At 42.5% G+C, this 23089-nt stretch overlaps 1 protein-coding gene across 1 annotated transcript in view; it reads right to left on the reverse strand.

Annotated features, from left to right (window-relative positions):
• The window catches only part of PTDSS1 (phosphatidylserine synthase 1), a 70745-nt gene that overhangs the window by 28192 nt on the left and 19464 nt on the right, over positions 1–23089 (reverse strand). Inside the window, exons 3-8 of the mRNA XM_012643640.1 lie at positions 20933–20977; positions 17999–18123; positions 10098–10256; positions 6351–6502; positions 3141–3282; positions 842–954 (exon numbers count right to left, since the gene is read on the reverse strand). Of these exons, the coding sequence (XP_012499094.1) occupies positions 842–954; positions 3141–3282; positions 6351–6502; positions 10098–10256; positions 17999–18123; positions 20933–20977 (736 nt within the window). The remainder of the gene's footprint in view (positions 1–841; positions 955–3140; positions 3283–6350; positions 6503–10097; positions 10257–17998; positions 18124–20932; positions 20978–23089) is intronic.

The raw sequence follows: 23089 nt of genomic DNA on the forward strand, positions 1-23089 counted from the left end.
AGGTGAACATCTACTCTCCTTGGCAAGTGAGGCTCTCTACTTGTGTGGTTTGCAAGCACATTAAAAACGATGAACTAAGCAAGTCTATAGCTTCTGAAAAGCTAATTCTTTTAACTGCTTAGATTATATTTATATCTTGGCAGATCTTTGCTGTTGCTACTGTTCAATGCCAGTACTCCATATTAGCTATAAAACCCAAATGTCATTTCTAAATGGAAAAAATGGAACAAATGAAAACGTTTGCTTTGGACTTCACTGGGTTCGATCTCCATAAGGGACAGTCTCTGAGTGAGCCTCGCCGCAAGGGCCCTACTTGAATCTAGGTGAATAACGGCAGGAACGCCCAAGCTTATCTCAGTCATCCTGGATGACTACAGGAAGCATGTTTTTAAAAGGAAATTAAGTTTAATTGGGTCTAAAAAAACTAATAAAGTCTCATTCTAAAAATTTATGACTTTCATTCTACCATAAAAACTTTTTATTTTCCAATAATCTCATTTTAAAAAAACTTGGTGTCACTGCTACTAATTTTTTCTAATATTAATATTACGTTTAGCAGGCAAAAAAAAAAAAAAAGACCAGCAGTGAACAATGATAAAGGGATTGGAAAATAATGGACAATACTATTGGGATGGTGTTGATGATTTGCCTTCTTTTAAAGCCCCGGTAATGTTACTGAAGTCTGAGATCAAAACATTTTCTTCATATTCTGGATATATAATTCTTTAGAATGGTATTTTCACAGAAAATCTCCTCGTTCATGTGACTTTCCTTATGATAAACAGGACAATATAAAGCAGGTTAATGTCCTCAAGTGGCGGTCAGGCTTGTACAGAATTACCTCACTGTGGGAGCTGTGATGACACCAATGAAGAGAATTCTACACCAACTTAATGGATGGCTGGCTTGGAACACAAAGATATGCTTCAAGAAGAAGGTATTTAACTCGGTCAGCTGAAAAAAGGAGAAATTAGTCAAGTCATGCTAAGTTATAATCACATATTCCTAAAACAGACATTCTACAACGAAAAATAAATGATATGTTCAAAGCATTTTCAGAAAATGGATGGGGTCTTCCAAGGGTTGCTGTTCAAACTTGCTAACCGCCAGTATCACATGGGCACAGACGAACTGGGGCCTAGCGGGAGGTTCCGGGGTGGTGGGAGGGGCATACGGGGGCTCAGGGCATCAGCTATTTGTCATGTTTTTTGGTTTGCATGATTGTCACTTGGCTCATGTGTGTGACCCTCTGGGATAATAAGGAGAGAAATGCTCAGAGCCTACAGAAATCGTGAAAACAAACACATGCCGTGGAACACCTATGCAGCCTTCCAGGAATCAGGCCAGCTCTAAAAGAAATCCAACTGTAGATAAGAAAGCTCTTTAACAACCAAAGAAGCTTGAGATGCACCCTGAGAGATGACCATGTACTGGTACAGCACATGCCTGGGACTGGCACGGAGCAGATCCTCAACCAAAGTTACCTCTTAAAAGGAGGTGTGAAGGGTTGGCCCAAGTGTCACCGAGGGGCAGTGGTACTTCTCCCTGAGGTTAGCACCCTCCTGAAGTTCATCATGATGAGTCCCAGGCAGCACAAAAGACACTGTGGCTGGGACGTGGCTGCTCTCTGCCCAGAGCTGGCTCCAGATCCCAAACAGGGGTCAGAAACTACAGAAAAGTCACTGTGCTTGCAGAACACACCACACAGACTGACAGGTTCACTTCAACTACATAAAGTGTGTGTTGTTTTCCCACAGCGCTGACTTCAAGAATATAAAATAAAAAATAGTCCACTTCCAGGTGGTTCCAGTCTAGGAGCATGATTCTATCTCTCCTTGAAAAATCCAATCATTCCTCCTTTTAGAGAAAAAAAATCTTCATGCTTTCTATGACATTGGCTCTAATAAGGCAAAGCTTCATCCTAATCCATTCACAGTTCCATTTTTATAAATACTGACTTCTCCAAACCAAGATGATTATTTAGCTCTTCACATATACTTCTGTATACATAAACTCCTCTTATTTATTTATTTTTTTTGAGACAGAGTCTCACTCTGTTGCCCAGGCTACAGCGTAGTGGCATCATTGTAGCTCACTGAAACCTCAAGCTCCTGGGCTCAAGAGATCCTCCTGCCTCAGCCTCCTGAATAGCTGGGACCACAGAAGCGTGCCACCATGCCTGGCTAATTTTTCTATTTTTTAGAGAGACAGGGTCTGGCTATGTTGCTCAGGCTGGTCTCGAACTCCTGGGCTTAAAAGATCCTCCTGCCTCAGCCTCCCAAAGAGCAGGATTACGGGTGTGAACCACTGCGCCCGGCCAAACTCCTGTTATTGAGATAGGTATTATTATTCTCCACGTATGGGCAAGGAAGATTGCCTGTCTTAAAAGTGACATCTGCTGATTTTTCTTCCTTATGTTGGGAGTATTTTCTGTTTATTGTCCAAAATGTAATATCTCTGATGATTCTGAAAGACTCTTTAGGCAAAAGCTGGTTTCCCTTGGCTAGTCTCCAAAAGTTGTGAAACAACCCGGGCATGGGAGGATCAACAAAAAAGACTGTCTCTAGAAAACAGAGATGTATGATAATCTTTGCCAAGACCCCCGGTGGTATGAATTACTTCCATCATGAAATGGCCTACCTGGACAACTCTCTGGAGGACTGACATCACCAAAAGTCTCCAATTCCTCACAGGCAGTAGAAAGCTTATTTAGAGCTCTACAAACTACCCAAAGGACTAATAGCTGAGGTACAATTTTAACCAATAGACACTGAATTACGAATGTAAGAAAAGCCTTCTCATTTGTTCCTTTGGTCTTGAAAATGATCATTCTAAAAGGCAATCCAACGCTTAACTTACTGGATGATGGATGATAAACATGATTTTTTTTTACAGAATCGAATCTCTTTCTAATTTGTAATTCAAAGATCCATATTTTAATATGTCTTTATGATAAAGCAAGACATTAGGCATAAGTAACATCACTTTGTTTAATTATCCTACATGCCAGCTGCATAATATTATATCTTCTAAAGCATCTAGCTGGTAAGCAATGGAAACTAGCATTAACCCTAAATTCCTGAAAGGTTGCTACTTTGTTTTTTGTTTTGCCCCCTGCTTCTGGGCACCTTAAAAAATACCTGCCAGATGATCATGAAAAGGTATATTCCAGCCACTCTCTGAAAAGAAGATTTGGGGTCAAACCATCGAACATAGGTCCAGCTAGCAGGAGTGAACTGCAGCACAGCTCTCTTGATCTTCCCAGTGGTTGTGTGAATGTCCCTGCAAGACCAGAATGGCTCCAGTGAAAATCCAAAGAGATAAAGAGGAAGGCCGGGGTGGGGGTCGGGGGGAGGACGGGACAAACGAAAAATAAGAAAAAACCCCTGTGCATTGATGATTTTATAATGAATGTTCAGAAAAAATAGATTGCTTTTCATTTGAATAGTCTCTCAAAGGTCTCTTCTCCCCATTCACAGGTGAAGTGGGTGGCAGAAGCACACTGGATAAGGAATTTCATTGACAGGCACCTCGCAGCACTGTCATCGCAGTCAGAGATCAGGGTATAGCTGAGCCAGGAGAGGTCTTCATCTGTGAATTTGTGACAAAAGCAGTGAAGCATTTAAAGACAACCTGGAATGAGCCCAGGAAGGGTGCAGATGCCAGCTGGGAGGCCATCCCTTCCCACTGCTCACCTCCCAAAACGGCACCTGCCCTGTGTTCTTGAGATCACCTACATCACTTCTTTACCCAATTTCTTTCCCAGAGAAGTGAACAGTTTGGGTTGATGAACAGTGACATTTAACCTTCCTTCATTTTAATCCCAGAAATCATTCAATTAAAAGTTTCATACTCCCATGGTAGAAGCACACAGTCCCACATTTTACAAATGAGAACAGTTAAGCTCAGAGAGAGCAAGTGGCTGACGCAGACTCGCCTCGTCAGTGTCAGAGCTGGGTACAGACTCAGCCCTCTCACACTAGTCTAAGAAAGCCGAAACCCAGGGTAAATGCCATTTGATAACTGGTAAAGAGTCTTTAATTCAACAAATATTTATAGCATGGGACTTTATGTCTCTGACATTGAGCTAAATGCTGAAGGCACAAGCACCAACCATCAGGCCTTTTGTTCCAATGGGTGGGAGCAGAGGGAGGGGTAGAAACCAGGGCTATTCCTGCAGCCACCCACCTACCCATCAACAAGTCTGCACTGAGGAAATACCACAGAAAGATCTGTGGCACAACGGCAGCAAAAAATAGGCACTATTCAAAAATAAACAAGAACTACAAAGTGCCTGCATTTAAAAAAATGGCAAAAGTGCATGGAAAGACCTAGAAGAAAATAAGAACAAAGAGAGACACGACGTGATCAGGAATCAAAATATTTAACATAGTGAAGAGGGTAATTCAACTTAAGTTAATCTATATTTACTTATACATTTAATATGGCTTAAAAAAACCACCAATGGGATTTCTTGTTTATTAGTTGGGCTTATGTCTTGGTAACTTGACAAAATGATTCTGAAGTTGAATTTGAAGCATAAATGTATGAAAACAAGGAAACATTGTGGCAGCATTTAAGGAATCAGACGTCCTGTGCAAATGCAGGCTCAGCTGCTTGCTCGCTATGCGCCCTTAAGCAAACTACTAAACCTAAGCCTCTGTACTGTCAGCCCTAAAAAGAAGGGAATAACAATAATATCCCTAGGACTGAGGTAAGGCTCAAAGGAGATACTGCTTATAAAGCTTGCACAGAGCAACATTGGGAGCACAGCTGCTATTTTTGTTACATTACATACTGCCTTAAATACATTAAAAAATGTCCTTTCAAGTCAGTGGCCAAAGACAGGATTATTAATAAAAGAGATGAGGAATACTGGTCAATCAATGGCAAAAACACTGTAAAATCTCAAATCTCCCTCTTATATCCTATACCAAAATAGATTTGAGATAGGCTAAATAAGTTATCATAAAAAAAGTAAAGCCATTAAAGAACTAGAAGAAAATACAGGTTAATGTTTACCTGAATAAAAAGATTAAAAATATTTTTGAAATTTAAATGAAAAATCTACCACAAACTAAATTAAAAGGGGATGACAAAATGGAAAATCAAATCACATTTATGACATGTTAATAACCTTCATCTATAGCAGGCACTAATAAAAGAGGAAAAATCCAATAGAAATAGATAGAACTCCATTATCACACGATTTTATGTGTGATAAAATTGACAAAGGTTTAAAAATACAATTTAAGGAAATAGTGAAATGGATACACACATAGATATATTATAGGTGAGATTATAAATTGGTGTACTCTACTTCTAAGAATTTATTTACATCCCCCCCCCCCAAAAATCAGAGATGCATACAAAAATATATGTCCAAGAATGTTCGCTCTAGCCTTCTTAATAAAAATGAAAAACCTTGAAACAACTAAAGGACCATAAAAGGGAACTGGTTACATACTTTATGGTTTATCCACATGTTGGGATATGAAGAAGCTCTTTAAAATTTTAGAAGAATATTTAATGATGTGAGAAAAAAATGCTATTTTGTTATATAAAATAAACTAAGTTTTTTAACACAATCAAAGCAACTATTAATACTACTTTCACTATCACGACCATTATGCTTTTCCTCCTTATCAATGACCTGGTTCTGCCACAAATCGAAAAGCAAATGTAACTAACCAGGATAAAGCAATGACAGCAGTGTGTGCTGTCCCCCATGGGAGCACAGAGGAGGGGCATGCAATTAAACCAGAGAGTCAGAGACAGCGTCTTGGAGAGGTGACAAGTAGCTGCATCAGCAGAGCAAAGGATGATCGGCCTGGCCGGTAACTACACTGGTCAAAGCCCAGGTAAAGAGAGGGGAGCATGTACATGAACACAGAACCGCAGAGGCCCGGGAAAGTGTGGAGAAGGGCCCTCCCCTGCCAAGCCCATGGATGCATACTTCATCCTAAAGTCCACAAGACACTGTCACCAGGGAATGACACGATGAACCTGATGTTCTTACAAAGATCACTCGAGCCACGGTGTGGGATGGATTAGAGGAGTTAACCCAGTGATGGGAGTCTGAATCCAGGCTGAGGCAGCGGGATAGAAAATCGGGGATGGATTTGAGAAACATTTTGAATCATGAGGGTTTTGGGACCCTCTGAATATATGGGGAGGGAAAGAGAAAATTATAAATGATTTAGCATTTTCTGGACAAATGCTTGAAATTAGGTTTATTATCATTTGTGAGTTTCAATTATTAATATGGAATTTATAATTGACTCCTTCCAAAGCACTTAAATATACATCATGAAAAATTGTGACTAATGTCCAAAAAGGTGGCGACTCACTTGAAGCTTGCCCAGTGGTAAGTCCTCATCTCTAAAAACCGGCAGACGACCATGCCCAGCCAAATGCCGCCACCGTTGCATAACAGAATGTCCAGAATGACTTGATCCCACCAGCACTCGGCAAAATTAGGCAGAAGATGCATGAAGAAAAGCTGAGAAACACAAGAGACCATGGTTGGAAAAATAAACAAAACTGGGTACCGTGAAGAAACATACATTTCCTTTTAGTAATGCACTGTTTTGGAAAAAGTTGTTGACATTTCATTATTTCCTAATGTATAAAAAAAAAAAAAAAAAAAAACTTCAACAATAACAGAGTCTGCAATCTGGTACTTGGTGGATGGTTTGTAAACAACATTTATCCAAATAACTATTCTTTCTTTGACATAAGGCTTTTTAAAGAAATAAGGGTCTCTTTTAAAAAATACTACCAATGAATTCCCTTGGCTAACAATAACATAACCAGGATCTGGGAGGAGAAAAGGAGAAAAGTTTTCATGCCTGAAAACAAAGCAATGGAATAATCCTCAACATTAGCAGCTTGGGAATTCAAGTTGCACATTTCAGAAGTATCCCACAGGTAGAACAGTGAGTAAACCATGAAAGCAGAAAGGTTACATGATGTAAGAAACATGACAGCTTAACAGGAAATATCACACTAACCAATTAACCGTAATGATGATCTTTTATTAAGTGCTGTGATGTGCAAGGTGGTGAGAGAAAAAGGAAGTCAAGGGTCTTGATCGCAAGGGGAGGGGTCAGGTGTTTAGCCAGATAACCAGAACCCCAAAATACGGTAGACTGAGGCAAGTGTTACAATGGTGACATAAATGGAGTATGGGGGGGAGACAAAGCAGATTCATTCTGATGGGGGGCAGGTGGAGAAGGATTCTAGAAGGAAGGTATGTTGGAGCAGGAACATTAAGGACAAGAATGACTGACTTCAAAGAGACAGAGATAAAAACGAGGACGTTCCGGGAGGGAGGAACAGTGAGATCAAGGGTGGAACAGAAGACTCTTGGAAATTGTTCTGCCCAAATCCAAGAGCGTATCAGCTGGGCCCAGAACAGCATGCTCTGCTGTGTGAGGCCCAGTTTAAGAAGGTGAAATTACAGAGACAATGCTGGGAGTTCTCTGGAAAGAGACTAGTCTGAAATTACAAACCTTTGAAGTAATATAATAAATACTGCAAAGATAAAATGGTATTCATGAAAGCATTTTGTAAACTACAAATAATACATAAATATGAGGAATTTTTCTTCTTAATGTGCCTGCTGCTGAGAAGCTACAGAAGAGCTAGTGCGTGTGATGGCCTGTGGCTTCCTTGTCACTCCAGGTGGGCTGGGCACTACTCCTGAAGTGTGTCCCAGGCCCCAAGCCACAAGACAGAGCCTTAACTCTTGCCCTTAGACAGGAAACAAAGAAACTTCAACGCCACATATTTGCTGAAACAAAGCTATACAAGGGAGTGGAGCGTGGAGGACATCCTTCAGTCTAGGAGCTTTCTTGGAAGGTACCAGATGCTGGGGGTTAGATGGGCCCCAGGGAGACCCCAGTCCAAGGAGCTGGAGGGGGCCATGTTCCTTCGTTTACAATGAATTTGTGGAGCATCTGCCGTGTGTAAGGCAGAGCCTTTGGGTCTGGGAACAGACATGGGCCCTGCCCCCTCAAGGCACAATGTTTAGCAGAAAAGATACACTTATCAAGTATGTAACATGTGATGAGCATTTCAAAGGAGAAGGGGGGCAGTGCCCTATTTCCAGGGGTATGAACTTGGAGACGCCCCAGTGGAAAGGCTCTATGGGGTGGGGCTGTAGGCAGGAGCCAGCTAACCTGGGTCTCATAGGCCAGGTCAGAAGGATGGATTCACTTTTAAGAGTAATGGACAGGCCGGGCGCGGTGGCTCACGCCTGTAATCCTAGCTCTCTGGGAGGCCGAGGCGGGAGGATTGTTTGAGCTCAGGAGTTCGAAACCAGCCTGAGCAAGAGCGAGACCCCGTCTCTACTAAAATTAGAAAGAAATTAATTGGACAACTAAAAAATATATAGAAAAAATTAGCCAGGCATGGTGGCGCATGCCTGTAGTCCCAGCTACTCGGGAGGCTGAGGCAGGAGGATCGCTTGAGCCCAGGAGTTTGAGGTCGCTGTGAGCTACGATGACGCCACGGCACTCGAGCCCAGGCAACACAGTGAGACTCTGTCTCAAAAAAAAAAAAAAAAAAGAGTAATGGACAAACACTAAAGAGCTCTGAGTAGGAGACAGACTCGATCTCATGGAGGTGGAGAAGATTGCTTTGGTAATATGTAGCACGAAGGGAAAGGATGAGCATTCAAAAGGGAGATAAGGGTAGGTTTGATACAAGTGGGAACACTGACGAGACTTCCATGGGCTGTGCAGGTGTTTAAGAGTCTATGAGACGTGGAGACCAGGGGACGTGGGGGAGCAGGGAACGAAGGTACAGAATGCCCAGTCCGCAGTGTGAGCAAGGCGGAAGCAAGCAAGGGAGGCTGAGAGAGGCCAGGCACCTCGCACAAGGTCATGCAGCGGCCAGGTTGTGACGACTTGTGGAATTCAGAGCTGGAACGTGGTATGAGGGTAGGAATGTGGGAGTCACGTCTGGAATAAGGAAGCAAGTCTCTGAGTTCCCTCCTCAGCACAACCAGAACATATATACAGCACCTTTCCTGGTTATCGTGAGGATTTATGACAAAATATGAAACGTGTTGGGCACTACTAAGGATGGGTTGAGCTGTGTCCTCACAATCCTTCAGAATGTGAACTTATTTGAAAACAGAGTCACTGCAGAGGTAATTAGTTAAGATGAGGTCACACTGGAGCGGAGTGAGGCCCTGATCCAGTATGAATGGTGTCCTTACAAAAAGAACACCACGAAGATGCAGCACGCACAGGGAGAATGCCGCGCGAACGTGACGGCAGAATGAACAAGCCAGGAACAACAAAGCCTGCCAGCAAATCACGAGAAGCTAGGACAGAGGCCTGAACAGGTTCTCCAGAGCAGTCTTCAGAAGGAACCAACCCTGTCAACTCCTTGATGTCAGACCTCTAGGCGCCAGAAATGTGAGAGGCACGATAACAGCAGCGACAGCTGACTGGCACACTTCTCTAAGTCAGGGTCAGGACAGTGTCAAGAAACATACTGTGCTTGTGGCCAAATTTTGTTCTCCGGGAATAATTAACTAAGAATAATACAAAAACTGAACAACAAAGAATTAGCTCCCCAAATTTCATTTTGCTAACAGTTTTTCAATACCACATCTCTTCCATTAATTAAATGAGACAAACTTTTGATTACTGACACATTGGCTCTTTACTGGGACTCTATTTCTCAGCGATAAAATATCCTGGATGCTCTTATAATTCTCGACACCACAATTCTAATTATCTCAAACTGGAATCCAGCTAGTGGGTAAACCCACCTATTGAACTCCAAACAGATCTCCTCGTTCCCATTACTTGTCTTACTTGCGATTTTAACTTCATTCTTTAGCTTTATTTCATTTGTTTCTCTTTAAATCCTGGGGGATAGAGGCACACTTTATCAAATTAACAAGGAGGTTCTTCTGTTTTTTTTTTAAACAAAAGTATAATATATTCTTATGGGATGGCTGAAATACAGTTTTGTACCACAGGGGCTGGAAATTGGAGAAACTGTTAACAGACCGTCTTCTTCCCATGTACAAACTGTGTGCACTGTCCAGTCTGGGTAAGCCCAGGGCCCCTCCTTACCTCGGTTAGCTCCCAGGTAATGCTGATTGTCCAGCAGAGACCGTAACTACGGATCAGCAAGGCCTTCATGGCCCAGCCCCAGAAATGTCCAAATGCGAATATATCAAAGTGGCTGATGATCCTCTCCCAGGTGATAACGTGGCAGTTCACAGCATATTCCTATTTAAAATAAAAAGGGGAGTAATTAATGACACTCTAGAAGTCAGCTTGCTTCCAGGATTCTAACAGTAAATGAAAAGAACAGATATGACCTTGCAAACTAATCTATGTCCTGCTCAATAAAAAAAAAAAAAAAAGAATAACTTAAGAGCCTTGAGGAAAAATGGACAAGTATTAGAGTTTATAAATCAGAATTGCTTTGCTCTGAATTGCAAAGTTTGGGTTAAAATGGGAAGCCAAATAATTGTTCGACACATCTTAAAGAAGTGGTATCACACAGACCAAGTCATCTGACCACAGAGTAACTGAGTTAAAGCCAGTAACAAAAACATAAATAAAAGAATCTCAATAGATTTGGAGATTTAAAAACATATTTCTAGATATCATGGATTAAGGAAGACTTTGTAATAGAAATTTTAAAAATATTCAGTACTAATGGAAATGAAAATACTCTATATCAAAATTGATGGGATATGGTTAAGCAGAACTTAGAGGAAAATGTACAGCTTTAAATAGTTATACTAGAAAAGAAAAAAAGCTGAAGCATCCAACTTCAAAAGTTAGAAAAAAACAAAAGAACCCTCCACCTGAAAATATAGCAGTCTACATAATTTAAATATTAGAAAAATTGTGTAACAATCTGGATGGAACTGGAGATCATTCTCCTAAGTGAAATATCACAAAAATGGAAAAACAAACACCACATGTACTCACTATTAAATTGGAACTAACCGATGAGCACACATGTGCACAGAGGGAAGTAAAACTCAGTGGGAAGCAACTGGGGCCCGGGAGGGGAAGAAACCAACCTAACGGGTACTATGAACATTACTTGGGTGACAGGCACACCTATAGACAGGACTCAAGCATTACAAAAACGATTCATATAACCTAAAACATTTGTACCCCCTTAATATTCTGAAATTAACAAAAATAGAAAGAAAATTTTGTAAATGGAGAAAGGCAAGAACAAAAGTGGTCAAGTTTTTGAGGTCTTTCTTAAGAAAAAAGAAGGCAGCTGAAAGAACATAAAACTGATTAAAAATAGGCCTGTACACCTCAGCCAATCTATATGAACATATGGTTAAGCACAATAAAACTAATTTCTATTAAAAAATAAATATTTTAAAAATTACAAAGCTTTTGAGAGTTTTGAATCCATTTCTTATATTTTTGTTTTTTAATATGATATATATTTCTAAGTAATTTAAAATCTTGTATTTCAGCAGTTACTATGAAAGTAGTCATATGACTATGTGACACTATGATAATATGACACTTACCAGGAATCTCTGCATTTCACATCCTTTCTTCCCAAAATTAATCTGATAGGAAGTAGTAAGAGTGGGAAAATATCCACCAATTATCAGCCAGCTAGAAGAATTCCTATAAACTATACTAATTTTAAAGTCTAGAAATGCTACTTTCTAAGAGAGTAAAAGAGCTTCTCTGTCTCTTTCTTAACCCACCACACCAGATTTCCTTCTCAGATAAAATACATTTCAATTTCCAAAGCTCAAGAGACTTTTTTTCTAAATTCTACTTTTTGAGAAGCAAGTGTGTTGTGATATTATGCCATGTAAGTGGGAAATCTGGAGAAAGGAGAACAAAATTCAATAAGGGTAAGTCAAGATAAGGCTTAAAAAAAACCAAAGTGCCTACAGTAAGATGAGAATTCTCTTCCCAGACTCTGGAACAGCACGTTCTTGTCACAGGGAATCTCAGGCCAAGGGAGAGAAATGCCCTTGGGCTAAAGCTGATTATGTTAAGGAGAGTGGCAGCGTCCCACCAACCCCGAAGTCCTCAACCACCCTGCCCTCTCCTTCACTGTGGACCACGCCGCACATTGTAGGGCTAGATTGGGAAGGGCTGAGATTGGTTTTCAGAAGGCTACTCTTAAAGTAATCACAGCTTGAAGACAACTTTGGAGGCCTTTACACTTCATGAGAATGTATCTATGCTATGATATATGGGAAGGCACTTTAAAAGTCATAAAGAGCCAAATACATCTATTAGTGGTAGTTATTAATGAACAGATCTGCCAATTACCACCTTCACAAGACCCGGAGGCCCTGGTCCTGGGAGGGCCGTGGGGCACCAGAGTTTAATCGAGCCAGGGAGCTGCGTGCAGGCGCGACCCTGGGAACCAGGAGGACAGCTCAGAGCCGGAGCCTGGAAAGGGGGCCGAGCGGGCAGGGGTGTGCCTGAGAGTGAACAATAAGCAAAGACAAACTGCCAGCTGGTTCTCAGCCTATCACGGTGGCTCTACCCTCTCCCTCCTTGCTCCCCACCTAACCAAATGCCAAGTCCTGTTCATTTTACCTCACCAAGTTTTTCTTTCATCCATCTCGCTGACACTAGTATTTCTTGCTTTGACTACTGCAATAGCTTTCTAAAATTGTGAAATGAATGTGTCAGGCATACAAAGTATAGATGACGCTATTATAAGCACCTGGCTACTTGCCTCCAGCTTAAGCCTACAAAAAGATCCCGGAGATCATATTGAGGTTGTGTGTGCGCACGTGTGCGTCTGTCTGTGTACGTGCGTGTCTGGAGGTGACGGTGGTAGGGTAACACGCTTTCCCAGTGTAGAAGGACCTGTACTGCTGCACGCTCTGGGCTCCCAGCCCCTCTCTCGCTCACTCTTCTCTGGGGGAGTTGCTGACTTTGGAAGAAGAAAGAGCTCCAACTTCTTTTGGGCCCTTTGGAAATTACTTGCCACAGACAGCACAGGTTCCCGTCTGCTCCTTCACCCACGCAGAAATCTTTGTGGGTCAGGCCCTGCCTTGTGGAAGAAACCTGTGGTTGTCCAGCGGGCCAGGAGAGGCCAGACCTGCCCAATTCACCCTGGGCTAAAACCAGCTGCTCCACTGAGCTTTTTTTTTTTTTGAGACAGAGTCTCACTCTGTTGCCCGGGCTAGTGTGCCGTGGCGTCCTAGCTCACAGCAACCTCAAACTCCTGGGCTCAAGCGATCCTTCTGCCTCAGCCTCCCGAGTAGCTGGGACTACAGGCATGCGCCACCATGCCCGGCTAATTTTTTCTATATATTTTTAGTTGTCCAATTAATTTCTTTCTAATTTTAGCAGAGACGGGGTCTCGCTCTTGCTCAGGCTGGTCTCGAACTCCTGAGCTCAAACAATCCTCCCGCCTCGGCCTCCCAGAGAGCTAGGATTACAGGTGTGAGCCACCGCGCCCGGCCTTCCACTGAGCTTTTACAGCAAGACATTTTGAACTCTTTTTTTGTTGTTGTTTCCAAACTCAACTAGAGATCAGGGTATTATTGATTGACCCTTAAAACATCAATGCAGATCATGTAGCTCCTCTGCTTATAAACCTTCCATGTCCTTTTACTCCATTTAGAATAACACTGAAACTCTCATCCCACTGGCCCAGCCTTGGCAGCCCCCTACCTCAGCGTGGCACTCGGCCTCACAATTCCTACACCCCTTCAGCTACAGTCCCAGCTCCTCCACCAGGGCTGCCAGCCGGCTGTCCCCTCCACTGGAATAATGGCCACAGCCCCTCCCCCCACTTTGCCTGGCCAACTCCCACTCACCTTCGAGTTGTCATCTTACACATCAGCTCTTCATGGAGGCCTCCCCTCATCGCCCAGATCAGATTAGGTCCCTTTTATAAGTTCTAATAGCACCCTCCTTTACATACACTGCAACCACAGGTAATGATCATGCTTTCTCGACTCTGACATGCCTTTTTCACACTGTATTATTTTAAGAATTAGGATGAATATTTCAATATATTACAATGTATGGTACTTTACAAGGTTTCCTTTTTTCTCCTTCCAAGTCATACCTATAATTAATGGTGCATCTTAAAATGGATATTGACCTGAACCCACAATCAATTTTGATGTTATAAAAAGAGATCATACGCCTCCTACTGGGACACAGGGCACCAGCTATGAAGCAGTCCCACCACAAAAACTGATCTGGAATCTGGAATCCCATCCAGCTTCCAGTTTATAGGAAATACAGGGGGACAAAGAGACACACTAAGTGATGACACTGCAAAATGCAAGCTGCAAAATCCAGGTGTGAAAAGCCCTATAGAATAACCAATATGGTTTCTTCGACAAATAAACTTTCAGGAAAGGTTTGGTGGAACTACAGATTAAAAGAGGTTTAAGAGATGCGTCGAATGAAATGTGTAGACCTTGTCTGGATCCTATTTTGAACAAATCAACTGTACAAAACATCTATGAGGCAAGTAGAGAAATGTGAACATTCACTGCATACTGTTCACTGTTAAGTGGTTATGTTAAAAAAAAAAAGTCCATATATTTTAGATCTAATGTCCAAGAACTGTTTCAAATTAATCCAGGATGTGGGGTGACAGGAGAAACAAGACTGGGCATGTGTCCACTATGCTGAAACTGGGTGATAGGCACGTGGATTATAGATTCTCTATCTTGCTATGTTTAAAATTTTCCAAATAAAATTGTAAGAAATCACTGAAGTTATCTTACGGTTCAATAGCCAATAATTATTTGTTTAATTTGTCTTCTTGTAGACTCTAAGCTCCAAGACGACAGGGAGTGTGCCTACCTGTCCCAACCCGCCAGCATGGTGTCTGGCATGTAGGAAAATCTTGATCGGCATTTGCTATGCAAAAGACTGCTCTTCAGATAACCCAACTTACATAAGAGTTGCGCTCTCAAAGCTTGTCTGAAGCTTAGAACACATATTTCTGAATACAATCAATATTTTAAAAAGTAGCAAACCTTCCAGACAATTACACAAAAAAACTGTCTCTAATAGGAGTTCAATGATCCCCGGATTCGATTTATAATATTAATTCCAAGGAAAAATTGAGTTTGAGTTTCCATGTACATTACCAGGCATGGCCTACGGTCTATCAGGATTAGGAAAGGGTGGAGGAATGGGGACAGTAGGGACCCTGGGAACCAGGGAATTACAGACCCTCTGTCCTGCATAAAGGAACCACCACTAAACAGGCCCTCAGACTGGTGAAAGATACACTTTCAGGAAGTAAAAAGTGATGGGATGAGGGATGGAGAAGACGAGGCTGTCCTAGCACCAGCTAGAACTCCAGAAGCTGAACGCAGCCTCACTCCGCTTGGCTTGGCAAGAAAGAACTAGCCAATACTTGAAAGCCAGATTTTAAAAGCCAGTTTCAGCTATTTTGAGGCTATAAGCATGACATTAAGATGTCCCTATGAGGTCACATTCCTAAGGAAGCTAGATGTTAAGAGCTGTGGTTGGTTAGACCTCCTCCCACAGGCTGTGAGAACTGGATGGACAGAGATACCCCAGCAAAGCCACCTGCAAGTCAATCTACTTTGCTATGTGAGGGCAGGGGCGTCTGTCCCCGTGGAGTTGGGGTGCTCAAAAACCCAAGAAAGATGTTTGGGAAAATATCATATCTGGGGTATCTTTCCCCCAATTTCTACTTCATAAGGCTCCTGTGTGCATCAAAGCACTTACTATTATAACTATATCCTTGAAGCACAGTCCAAAGGAAAAGTATAGGTTTGAAGCCAGAGAGATCTGTCAACTTGTGCTTTCAGTGACATATTGGCATTTTAAGCTTCTATCTCCTCCTCTGTAAAATGGTGATATTTTGCATGAAGCTTGCGTAAAGTGCCCAGCAGAATGCCTGGCAAAGTAGACAACCTACAATCAGTAACTGCTATCATCCTCACTATAACCACCGTTTTCATTATTATCATCATTATAAGCTAGTAAGTCCTTTGCCATTCTCTTCCTTGTAAGAAATACCAACACTTTTCCCCCCCGAGACCTATAAATAATTTTTGGCATTCTTATTTTTGCTTTAGGTACGGCCCTTAAAAAATTTAAAGATAAAAATCTAGGCCAGGTGTGGGGGCTCACGCCTATAATCCCAGCACTTCAGGAGGCTGAGGTGGGAGGACTCCAAGAGCTCAAGACCAGCCTGGGAAACACAGCAAGACCCCATCTCTACAAAAAAATAAATAAACAAATAAAACAAATAAATCTAGAAACATCATTTCAAGAAGGGTCTGACCAATGTCAACCATGGTGGAATAATTGGACCTTTTATTAAGTCCTTTTGTCTTATTTCTTGTTTGTCAAAGCAAACCCAGCTACAGCCCAAATGCCTAGTCTCCTTTTCTTGAGCATCACCAGGTTTTTCTTCAACCTGTACCAAATGTTAGGCATAAAAAAAAAAATTAGGAAGGAACACATTACAGTATAAAATACTGTGAAATTGTGATTCATAATAAATACATATTTTGGTCTTCGTCCTCAATTCCTGGTACAGAGCTCCTAAAACCCTTGTAATTTCCTGAGTGACAGGGTTGCCTGGTGCTTCCTTTGTTCTAATATTTGGTCTTTGACCCCAGTTCCTGACATAGTGCTCTTAATCCCTTTGGATTTCTTGGGTGATAGGAGTGTCTTTTGTTCTGAAGAGGTGACTCTCGGTAAGTTCCTGGGTAGGGCTGGTCACCAGAAGGACCAAGCCATGATGAGAATCTTGGAACTTTGAGCTCCACGCCCCATCCCCTGGGAAGGGGACGGGGCTGGAGATTGAGTTAATAATCGATCATGCCTACATGATGAGGCCTCCATAAAAACACCTGAACTATGGGGTTTGGAGAGCTTCTGAGCTGGTGAACACATCGACTGTGACAGGAGGGTGGCTCACCCCAACTCCACAGGGACAGAAGCCCCTGCCCTCAGGACCCTTGTGGATCTCGCCCTATTACCTCTTCACCTGGCTGTCCACCTGGATTCTTCATCATATCCTTTATAATAAGCTGGTAAATGTGTTTCCCTGAGTTCTGTGAGCCATCACAGCAAATGATCGGGTACAAGAACAGTGTTTTGGGATCCCCTGATTTGAGGTCAGTCAGTCAGAAGCTCAGGCGACAACCTGGACCTGTGACTAGCATCTGAATTGGGGGCAGTCGTGTGGGACTGAGCCCTTAATTTGTGGGATCTGACGCTAACTCCAAGTAAACAGTGTCAGACTTGAATTAAACTGGAAGATACCCAACTGGTATCAGAGTTGGAGAACTGGTTGGTGTGGGGAAAATCCACACATCTGGTCACAGAAGTGTTCACTGTGGGTGTAGAGACAGTTGTTTTTCCCATACCAGTAGTCTCTCCAGTAAACCCAAAATACAGAGTAGTTTTAACCAAGAATAAAATTCTTTAAATGTAGTTTAACAAAAATAATAAATGAAATGGCCTAAATCCTTATAATTGGCCTCTTCCTGGCACATGCTTGGGAAGGATCATGGCCTCAGGGGCGGAGGAGGCAGGGCAGCAGTGCTGTGCGTAGGCCGACAAAGCAGGGCTGAAGCCCAATGTGTTCAGGGCACCACGGCAGAGCTCAAAGCAGGCTTCGTAGATAATGTTACTTCATTTATTTCACAATACCGCCTGAAATAAGTATTACTGTAATATTTTCACCTTACGAAAAAAGAGAACAGGCTAACAAGGGCTTTACACAAAGTCTGACGGAGACAGAATTCACACCCAAGGCTGTCTGGCGATAACGTGTGTACTCTTCCTAGCATAGCCCTTTGCTTCATGAGAGGATTTCATTTCCCTGAACTGTATTATTTGTGGAAAAGCATGCAACTCAGCAACCTGCCCAGAGACCTAGTTTTTAGATATCTACGCAGGAAATACGGAGAAAGAACAATTCAAAATGTTAAGTCTACTACCTTCTACACCCAAGCGATTTCTGTAAGAGTCCACTGACAAGTACGTACCATGATATCTGCTTCTCTTGTGGCGTATCGAAGATTGGGATCTAGCCAATACATTAGGGATTTAACCTGCTCAAAATTCAGGAAGAGCAGGAATACCAGGAACAGGAAGTAGAGCACACTGAGTCCTGAGAGATAAAAACATGTTCAAGTTTAGGAGATCTGCAACTGCCAGCACACGACACACATTAGCCTTGCATGACACTGCTCAAACCAGACACTAATGTTGTAACACAGCCTGCCAAGACCCCTGTTACAATCTGGTATTTCCTCTGAGGAGGGAACGTAATACACAGTCCTCATTCAGGTTGAGAGAGGTCAGTGAAACTATCTCAGAGAAGACGATGCTCGGGCTGAGACCTGGAAGACCAGCAGCCAAAGAGGGTGGTGTGAGGAGTGCGAGCAACCTTCAGTAGAGACAAGGTTTGTAGGTCGGTCCCTGAAGAGAGACGTCCATGACCCAACTATGGCCGGGGCACTGGCAGAGAGGGGAGCAGAGAGAGGTGGCCCTGAAATGACAGTCAGGGCTTGGAGGCCATGGCCAAGTTTCAGATTTGATCTTACATTAAATGGGAAAATAAGATGACTGAGTTAATACTTCATGAAGCCATCTGAGTAGCCCAGAGGAGGCAAGGCTGGGTGTGGACAGCCCAGTCTGGGGCCACCTTAGAACTCCAGGTGTGAGGTTCAAGAGGTACCCAGGGACATTTAACCAAGACTCTCACTCCAGATTAGCCCTTGTAGGCATTATTTTATTGTCATATCATATCATAATTGCTATCCTAAGAATTACCCCATATTATTTTAAAAAGAAAAGTTAATACACTTTAAGAAGGCAAAAGCCTGTGCAATATATTTTAGAAAGACTAGAAAACCAATTACTAGAGGCTTTGTCATTTCTCTCTCTGCTGAAGCTATCAGAGGTAAAACGTTTATGGAGGACATTTAGACACTGTGATACAAATGACCTTGGCTCCCAGGGCCCATCCAAGCTTGGCTCAGCACTAATCTCCAGCGAGCTGCTCCAGAGGAGAGCACGCCCGTGGCTGGCATGAAAGCCACTGCAAGCACTGCAGCGCCAGGCCTTCCAACCAGTGCCCCTCTCCAGGCCTGAGGGAGCTCAAGGGAGGCCCGCGTGGAGTGTGGCCAGCCCCCAGTCATGCATCCCAGAGCCCAGAGAACACACGCTTTTAGGTACATTGCTACGAGAACCACCTAGATGTGCACTTATGCAGCAGCTGTTTTTACAAATCTTCACCTTAAATGCCCCCTACTACATTTTTAAAAAATTATGATCCTTTTGAAATAACTACTTTAAGACAGAAAGAAAGAGTCTGTCGCACAGGGACTCTTAAACCGTAGTTCTTGGCTGGGCTCTGAGGTCTGTGAAGCCTAGATACTACATGCAGAATCGTAGTATCTGGCGTACATGGGCATATATATTGGAATGGGTCTATGGGCCTCATCAGATTATCAAAAGGTATCATGTTTCCAAAAAAGGCAAGAAAAAAAAAAACCTGCTCATTACCTAAATAGGTCATTTGAAATAGGAAAAACTCTAACTTACAACTTCAAGCAGCACTATTAAGTCCATGGGATGTAAGTATGATACAGCCAGGACTATCTTTTTAAAAATGTAAATGTAATTACGTCACTCCTCTGGGAAAAACCCTTCCACTGGTCTTCATGTCCCTCCTTACCCTGGCCCGCAGCCCCCTGTGATGCTGTTTGGGCCCAACTCCATGACCAGGCTGTTACTATTCTCCCTGGGTCCACTACACTTGGGCCACACTGGCCTAGAACACACCAAGTGTTTGCTAGCTGTGGGGCATTTTAGTAGTCTTTCCCTTTGCCTGGGTCCTCCCCTCTGCCCCAGTCTTTGCAGGCTTAGACCCGTATTTGCATGCCAGTTTCAGATCAAGCACTACTCCCTCACGACTCCCCAGCCACCCAAGCACTGTCACTTCGCCCAGCTTTCACTAGCATCCCAACACTTCGTGACGCCTGATATGTTTAGATTATTGATTTGTGTAATAGTTGGTTTACTAGCTGTCCTCCCTCCCTGAGTAGAAGGGCAGCTCCTGTCTGTCTGGTTTTCCCTGGTAGCCTCCGGCCCAGGGCAGCACCTGCACAAAGCACACTCAGTGAATTGTTGCTGAGTGAAAGCTCACCAATAAACGCAAAAACATTAAGAGTTACCTAGGAGCTCGAAGGCTGACAGAAAAATAGGCAGCCTTTAGCAAAACACTCATTTTTCAGAATCCTTGTACATTTTTACATAAGATTACATTTTTTACATTTTCCAAACTTAAAATAATTTACTTGATGTCTTGTTTAGGCAAGATGAAGCCAATATCCAAAGTTTTGAAGATTTATTTTAAATCCGTTCAGGCAATTTGACTATTTGGACTACAAAATCAAGTCAAAATAAGATATCCAATATTTATACGCTATCAATAAACCTTAGTCCAAATTAGGGCTCTGAGTCAGAAGACTCCCCCCGTTTCCAAGTTCTTTCCCATTCATAACATTGAAGAACTTGAACTGCTGGGTTTTCATTCCCTTCTGGGTGCTGACAAGACAAATGTGCTCACAGGAGGCACTTGAGCTTGCACTGGCAAAAAGCAACGTGAAGATGCATAAAGGAAAACAGGCGATATTTGCTTAAGTAAAATCCTGTGTACATTAAGAGATAACAGCATAAGAAAGGGGCATAAGAAAGTGGAATTGAAACAGTTCACAGGCAAGAGAATTTAATATTTTATTTTGTGTCAAAGAATTTTAATAGAAAATTTATACTAGGAACACAAAAAAGTAAAAAGCTTTTTACATAAAGTTTTAAAAGTAAAATGGTAAGTAAAAGTGCTATTAAAGATATGCAGAAAAAAAGATTTTTAAAAGTAGAACATACTTTTACATCTACTAATGGAAACTCACCAAAAACCATTCGCCATAAGGCTGGATGAGGCCGAGTGAAGGGACCTGCAGACAGATGACAGCACAAAGTTAGAACGAACTGGTTTCGGAGGAGGCGCAAACTAAAGGTGCTATTGATCTCCATATAGAGAAGGGTAAGAAAAAGCTTTCTGCTATTATTATTATTTTTGCTACATAAATACTTTGAGGTCCAAGTCTAGGTTGATATGTTTTCTCTACATTGTTACAACTGTCACCACAGTCATCACAGGCACCCATTTCTACAATAGAGATTTTTTTTAAGCTTCGTCTGTAGCAGTCAGAACATAATTTCCCAGGGAAACAATGTTTTGACAGAGAGTAGGTCACCAAGCTAGCCTTTGAGTGTGTATAATACACATTGCACACTAACAAGTGTCATTCCCCAGCTGCCCAGGTGGAAAGAGGGTCTGGACAGCCCAGCTTTGTGTGTGTGTGTGTGTGTGTGTGTGTGTGTGTCAGAGAGTGACTAACTGAAAATGAAAGAGGAGAGAGAGGCACTGCTTTGAATACAAGCAGGGTGAGTTGAGACGGGAGCAAACCCCCTGAGCACTGGAACACACCAGTACAGTGGTGTCTCATTATAACCTGTGGTTAGAAAACACCTCTGACACGGCTACCCGGGTCAGGTAGGGACGCAGATTCCATACAACTGAAAAAAGTTTCACTGGACAAAATGTATCCTTACTATGAGTGATACACCAATACTTTCTATTTCATTAAAAAAGCAGAAGAAAGCAAGCGGGGCTCTGACCCGCTAATGGATTTACCACTGACCGAAGGGTTACAACTTGCAAATATGGGAAAGTACTCTAGTAGGTACCTATTCTGCTTGGGGCTGCCCACATCTTTTGAACAGCCTTCCTACACTTAGAGAATTTCCAGTGTTATGAATTCCACATCCCCGGGGGGTGCCAGAGCTTGTTCCCAGCCTTCTTTATAGCTAGGGCTCGTCTGCAGTTGCACTGGTGCCAGACTTGGCCTCAGGAGCTGGTGAAGGTAGAAGGAAGTGGGCAGAGCTCTCCTCTCTCTCTCTCTCTCTCTTTCTCCAGCCCAGGCCAGCAGGGGCAGTAGTGGATGGTGATCCTCACACTAAGGTGGCACAGGGGATCACGGCAGTGGCAGTTCCATCAGAATCTGCTGCAGAAGGGACAGTGGGGCAGACTATAGCCAATGTGCCCTGGGGCGTCCTCCTTAGACCAGTTCTAGGGGTGGTGCCTGCTCCTGGAAGCTCAGCCTGCAGCCTAGTCCTTATGCCCTCCTACAATTAACAGGCTCTTTAGTGAGCAGCGACAGCTTCTGTTGCTTGCAACTTTGCATCCTGTCTGGGCCAAACATTACATTGCAATTTTTATTCTGGAATTCACTCTAAATATCACCTATATCTTTTCAAAAAGATTACACTGAAACATATTTTAACTACTTTCTTTTGATGAATCAATTCATATTATGAAAATTAGTTACAAGTATCCTCCACCATCCAAATTTATTCAGTTCCAGAGTTTGGACAGTGACGGTTCAGAAGGTGAGTTCGGTTCGCGAGAAATTCTGCTTTTTCCAAATACGTTTGGTTCCTCAGTTTGGGATGGCAGGTGGTGAGAGCTCAGACGGTTAGGGATTTAGTGAAAATTTCATCCAAATCTGTTTGATTTCTAAGTTCTGACAGTGAGGGCTCAGACGATAAAGAATACCTGCACTCCTTCTCGATCAGCTGCTCTTTTCTCAGAAAGTCCTAGTGAAGCATATAAACCAGAATCCCCTCCCGAGTAACACAACATGGTCACCTTTTGTCAAAAGTCATTGGGAAACTGATGCCTAAAATTGTCATCTTTTAAGTGATCTTTTGTCCCAAATGCTCTTCTTTCCTGATGTTAGGTGATAGCTCTTGAACTTGTCACGGTGAATGACTTCTGCATCATGTGGCTGCCTGGCTCGCAAATATTGCTTCATCAACACCATTAAACCAACCTTTTGGACATAACATGGGACCCCAGCTTTCACTATGGTTTCCTCTTGTAAGGTTCAACTCCAAAATTTTATGACCTATTATTTGGCTTGCAGCAGAATTCTATGCCAAATCAACACTTAAAATCACATATATAGTGTTATTCTCAAGAGCAATGATAATGATAGGAGTCC

Source organism: Propithecus coquereli, unplaced genomic scaffold (genome assembly GCF_000956105.1).
Source record: "Propithecus coquereli isolate 6110/MARCELLA unplaced genomic scaffold, Pcoq_1.0 Scaffold2, whole genome shotgun sequence".
NCBI lineage: Eukaryota > Metazoa > Chordata > Mammalia > Primates > Indriidae > Propithecus > Propithecus coquereli.